Source organism: Meleagris gallopavo, chromosome 23 (assembly GCF_000146605.3).
Source record: "Meleagris gallopavo isolate NT-WF06-2002-E0010 breed Aviagen turkey brand Nicholas breeding stock chromosome 23, Turkey_5.1, whole genome shotgun sequence".
Lineage (NCBI taxonomy): Eukaryota > Metazoa > Chordata > Aves > Galliformes > Phasianidae > Meleagris > Meleagris gallopavo.
The window spans coordinates 2546252-2551279 of record NC_015033.2 but is presented as its reverse complement, the minus strand read 5'-3'; the positions used below and the strand labels follow the sequence as shown (position 1 = coordinate 2551279).

At 54.6% G+C, this 5028-nt stretch overlaps 1 protein-coding gene across 1 annotated transcript; it reads left to right on the top strand.

Moving 5' to 3' along the window:
- Nucleotides 1–3443: 3443 nt before the first annotated feature.
- Nucleotides 3444–5000, top strand: LOC104914167 (agrin-like). The gene is made up of 2 exons (XM_019622392.2): nt 3444–3471; nt 3807–5000. The coding sequence occupies exons 1-2, from the start codon at nt 3444–3446 to the stop codon at nt 4217–4219; spliced, it is 441 nt and encodes a 146-aa protein (XP_019477937.1). The 3' UTR covers nt 4220–5000.
- Nucleotides 5001–5028: the final 28 nt, after the last annotated feature.

Here is a 5028-nt window from a genome sequence, read left to right as displayed (position 1 = left end):
CAAGCTGAGAGTCGATGAAGTACTGAACAACCTGAAATACCATCCGCCTGCCTGTCAGAAAACGTGCTGCGTGGTTTAACCCTTCCCGGGGCAGGACTTGCCGCTGTGCTGCGTGGTTTTGCTCTCACCTCCCGGTCCCTTTTTGCCATCCTAAAACGTGCTGCGGTTCCACCCCGCAGCCAATCCTATGGGGAGCTTTGGGGCGATGCCCAGCTGCTGGGAGAGCTCCGGGCTGGGTTAACTTCAAAACACGGAATTAGCCTTTATTCTGGAGGACCTCTCGGCTTTAGAAACTAGTTGAAAAGCTTCTCTCTGTCCAGCTGGTGCCTGCTGCTGCTCGCTGCTTTGCTTGCAAGGCTCTGTCCCTTGCCACTCTGCTGCAGGGGACAATCTGTATTCCTGTAAATTAGCTCACAACCTCCCTCCCCCCCCTCCCCAAGACCGTATGTTTGCAAAGTGTCTGGCACATCCTGGGTGCTACGTGGAAAATGAATAAGCTGCTGTGAGCAGCTTGGGGCGCATATGGCCGGCTGGCTGCAGCCACCTGATGCTGGGCTGCCATGCATGGAGGCAGGAGGTGCTCAGCTGAGAGGTTGCTCTCCTCCTCCTGCTCTGGGTCCGTAGCAAGGTGTCTGTCTGATGTGAAATCCGGGCTTGGTCTGGGTGTGGGGAGACTGTTTTGTCTGTGCTCCTGCTCTGCTTTATGGGAGAAAAGCAGAGGGCAGGTGGGGGCTGCATGGGGAAACCCAGCACTCGGCGTGGGGAGAGGTTGTGCCCATCTTCCTGCAGGATGCTGCTGAGCTCTGTGCTATTAATCCAAGGTTAAGCATAGGGTTTTGTTGGGGTCACAGCAGTGCCCGAAGGCTGGAGCTCAGCCCAAGATGCCTTTCCTGAAAAAGAAACTGAAAGGAGAAAAGCCTTCTGCCATATGTGAAGGTGCCCATCCCATCGCAGTGGCAGCGCTGTGACGTTGGTGATTTCCTTAAAGCAGTGGTTCCTCACTTAGCGACAGCGTTGCTCATCCGCGTGTCGTGTTTTAATGGTGTGCTCACAAAGCTTTTCCCTACAAACGCTCTGAAATGGGATTTGTGGTGGCACGAGGACCTGGCAAATGGATAAATGGTCATCTCTCCAAGCGGTGTGCCTGGGGAGGATGTCACGCTGCTAACTGCTCTTCAGACCCTCAGATTGCCTCCAAATACCGCAGCTGTCTGCTGTCAGGTTCTCCTTTATCTGCACAGGAAACACAAGGGCCAGGCGTGCACTGGGGCTGGGTGGTCTGTGAGCAGCAGGCACAGCCCCGTGAGGCTGCATTAGTGCCTTGTTCTTCCTAGTTAAACTCTAAACCCTCCCAGCTGAAGCCTTTGATATATGAAGATAAGCACATTACAACTCGGAGGAGAAATGTGAGGCTAATGTTAGATAAACACCCCAAAATAGCTACCAGCCATTCAGTTGCTAGCAGAGGAGATTAATAATTAGGAGTTCTGTTAGCCTCCTCTTCCTCCAGCTGAAGCTCGCTAATGTGCCCCTTCACCCAGGGATGGGCTTGGCATGACAGCAGAGCTTTGCTCCTCGCTGCAGCCGCTCACTTCCAGCCCTTGATATGATGTCTGTGAAGTTTGCTCCCATTTATGGGGTGAGCACGAGTCCTCCACCTGCTATAACTGGAAGTGCTGGGGAGGATGTGGATCCTGTTTGGAACAATGGAGCTTGTATTTTGGGAGAGGATGGGGGGATGTGGATGGCGTTGGCAGCCTCAGTGTTCTGTTAGCTCCTGCAGAAAGCTGCTCGAGTCCCATAGTGGACCCTTCTGCTTTCGACCCAGGAGTGGAAGCTCTCTTCTAAGGGCACTTCTCACCTTCCCATCTTCCCTAGGAGCCCTTAGCTGGCATTTCTCACATTGCGCTCGCCTGTGCAGGCGGTCCCATGCCCTGCTGGGGGATGGACCCCGTGGCAAATTGGAAAATCCTTTGACTCCCTGGTTCTGTACCACGCTCAAAACACGCTTGTGCAAAGATCTGCCTGAATAAAGTCTTCGCTGTTCTCACTCCACCTCCCTGCAGCTGCCAGGAGTCTCGTAAAACAGCCTTAATCCACTGTTTTATGTGCTCTTTGGTGAAAGAGGGAGCAGCCTGCCACAGGGAAGGGACCTTCTGGAACCCGACTCCAGCCTCCTCTCTTCTCTCTCCCTTTTCTTCCCCCATCCTTGATGTAGCCAGTGAGTCACCGGTATAACAAGGTCTTAATTGCGTGTGATGATGAATGGGATGCCCTACAGGTAATCACTCGGGCTTTGGTGCCTTCACATCCATTCATTACAGAGGATGAGGGTGCGGAGAGAGCTGGTGGACTCTGATGTTGCTTGCGAGTGCTGCAGCCTGGCTCTGCGAGCTCTGACTACAACAACCTCGCTAATTAACTCCAATTACCATCTGCTTCACAAGAGGGGCTCGGCTTCAGCCCTTCTTCCCCATAGACCTAGTTGTGAAAGCTCCCGGCTGCGCGCAGGAGCCTCGGGGCGCGCTCTCCGCCTGCCTCTCTTTTCTTTTCTTCCTTTCTTTCCCTTTTTGTTTCCTTCGTGTTCCCGAGTTTTCACCCTGGCTGCTTCTTTCTGCACCTCACCTTGTTGCAGCCTGAGCGTGCCCCGCGGCTGCTGCGGAGGAAGAGGAGGTGGGGCTGGGAGGAAGGTGTCTTGACTTGACTGTGGGGCGAAGAGCAACCACGGGGAGCCGAGCTGCTGCGGGCAGGCAGGAGGGGAGAAGGTGGCTTGCAAGCCTGCAGGAAAGCTGTGCTCCCAGCACCCTGCATCACCCGGGGTGCCATCGTTGCAGTTTTCCCTGCATGGGCTCCTTGGAGGTGTGCAGTACAGCAACCCTTCTGCTCCTCGCCTTCTTTCTGCAGTTGCTCTCTTCAAGTGCATACCTGCGTGTCTCCTCTGAAGAGAGGCTGGAGAGTCTCTTTAGCACTCAGCACCTCCCCTGCCCCGTGTCTGGCATGCCGTGCTGGGCTGAAGTGCTCTCTGGGCAGCTGGGGAATGTGGGGCCCGGGGATGCATGGAGGGGAGGTGGTGGCTGAGAGCACCTGAGGCTTTCCTACCCATTGGGAATGAATGGGGACACATCTCTTGGTTGTTAGATCAACCTCTTCCTGCTCAAAACTGCAGTTTTCTGCTCCTGCAAGGGAAACACTTACACTGATCCCTGTGGGTGAGGGCTTTAATGGCCTCAAGATGCACCAGGGGAGGTTCAGGTTGGATATTAAGAAGTATTTCTTCTCAGAAAGAGTGGTCAGGCACCAGCACAGGCTGTCTGGGGGTGGGGTGGCATTACTGTCCCTGGAGGTGTTCAAGAGATGTGGAGATGAGGCACAGGAGGGACATGGTCAGTGGGCACAGTGGGGTGGGTTGGACTGTTTGATCTTAGTGGTCTTTTCCAATCTCAATGGTTGTCTGTGATGTGACCCTCAAGGGTTTGCTGGGAAGCAGCAGCAGCTTATCTGGAGCCCTGATAAGGTAGAGGTATTGATACAGCCAGCTGTAAGGGAAAGGAAAGGGCCAGCCCACGGTGTCCTTTGTGCTGGGGTCCTCGGTTGTGTTTGCATTGAGGGTGGGGAAGGTGGAAGGGAGCTGGAGAACCCATGAGGGAGCCCTTGGGTCATGGAAAGGGCGATGCATTGGGGAGCTGGGTGTGATGTGGGCAGAAATAAGATGTGCTTTAGCTTTATCCACGCGTTGATGACATTGGCTCTGCTGGAAGATTCAGCCAGCCTGAGTTGCCCTGAGCATCCCATGGTGGCGTGGTAAGAACCACCCCAGAAGGTGCCAGCAGTCCCAGGGCAAAATCTCAAATGCTCTTTCTCCCTCTTCTTCAAGGTGAGAGTGTGGCGTTACCTGAAAGGCAAAGACATCGTCACCCACGAGATCCTCCTGGATGGTGGGAACAAAGTGGTCATCGGCGGCTTCGGGGACCCCTTAATCTGTGACAACCAAGTGTCAACCGGGGACACACGGATTTTCTTTGTCAACCCTGCCCCGCAGTACATGTGGCCTGCCCACCGCAACGAGCTGATGCTCAACTCCAGCCTGATGCGGATCACACTGCGCAACCTGGAGGAGGTGGAGCACTGCGTGGAAGGTGAGGCTCTGCTGCAACCCTCAAACGATGGGCCACGGTGCTGCTGGAGGCCACGTGGATTGGCTGTTCTTGTTGAATCATAGAATCGCTGGGTTGGAAGGGACCCTTAAAGGTCATTGGGTCCAACTCGTTGCCTTTGGGGTGGTGTGTGGTGTTGGCCTTGTTGCCAGAAGTGGTGCAGCCAAGCAAGGTTGATTCACGTTGGTTTTGCTCCAGATTGAATGTAGGTTCTTGGTGCCCTTTGCAAAGGGATGTGAGGAGCCAGCTGAGTTCTCCTGGGGCTGAAGCAAGGTCTCCTTGCTGCTCCATCGTGAAGCCAAGCTGAGCAATCAGGGGCATGAGTTGTGCTTTGGTATTGTTGCGGTGTGGAATAAGGCTTCCACGGAGAGGGCATGCCCAACAACATGAAAGCACTTCTGCAACATCTCATCTACTGGCTTCTCCCTTCCTCTCCTTGTGCTCGTCCTGTTCCAGCAATGAGCTCCGGGCTTGGGGGGAACACAGTGCCCCAAAAGCCCTTCGGGGTCCGAGCACGTCCTGCGAGCAGATGAGTAAACAAGGGAAGGAATGCAGGAATTCTGCACGGACAACAAATAAACACAGGCGGTCTCCCTCCTCCTCTCGGGATGTGCAGAGCAGAGGCCATAACCCCTTCCTCCAGCTGTGAATGCACACAGAGGTGAACGACCGAGCTGGGGCTGGGAAGGAGCTGTTTCAGCAGAGGGGCTCCAAGAGGCGCTGGCTCAAGTGGCTTTCGCAAGAGGTTGATATGCTGGAGGCTTTCTAGCTAGGGATGTGTTTAGTATTGCACTTGAAAGGCATCAGCTCTAGTGCAGGGGTTGGGAGGGGAAAGAAGAGCGTGTGTGTGGTGTGTTGTGTTTTGTTGGTTTTT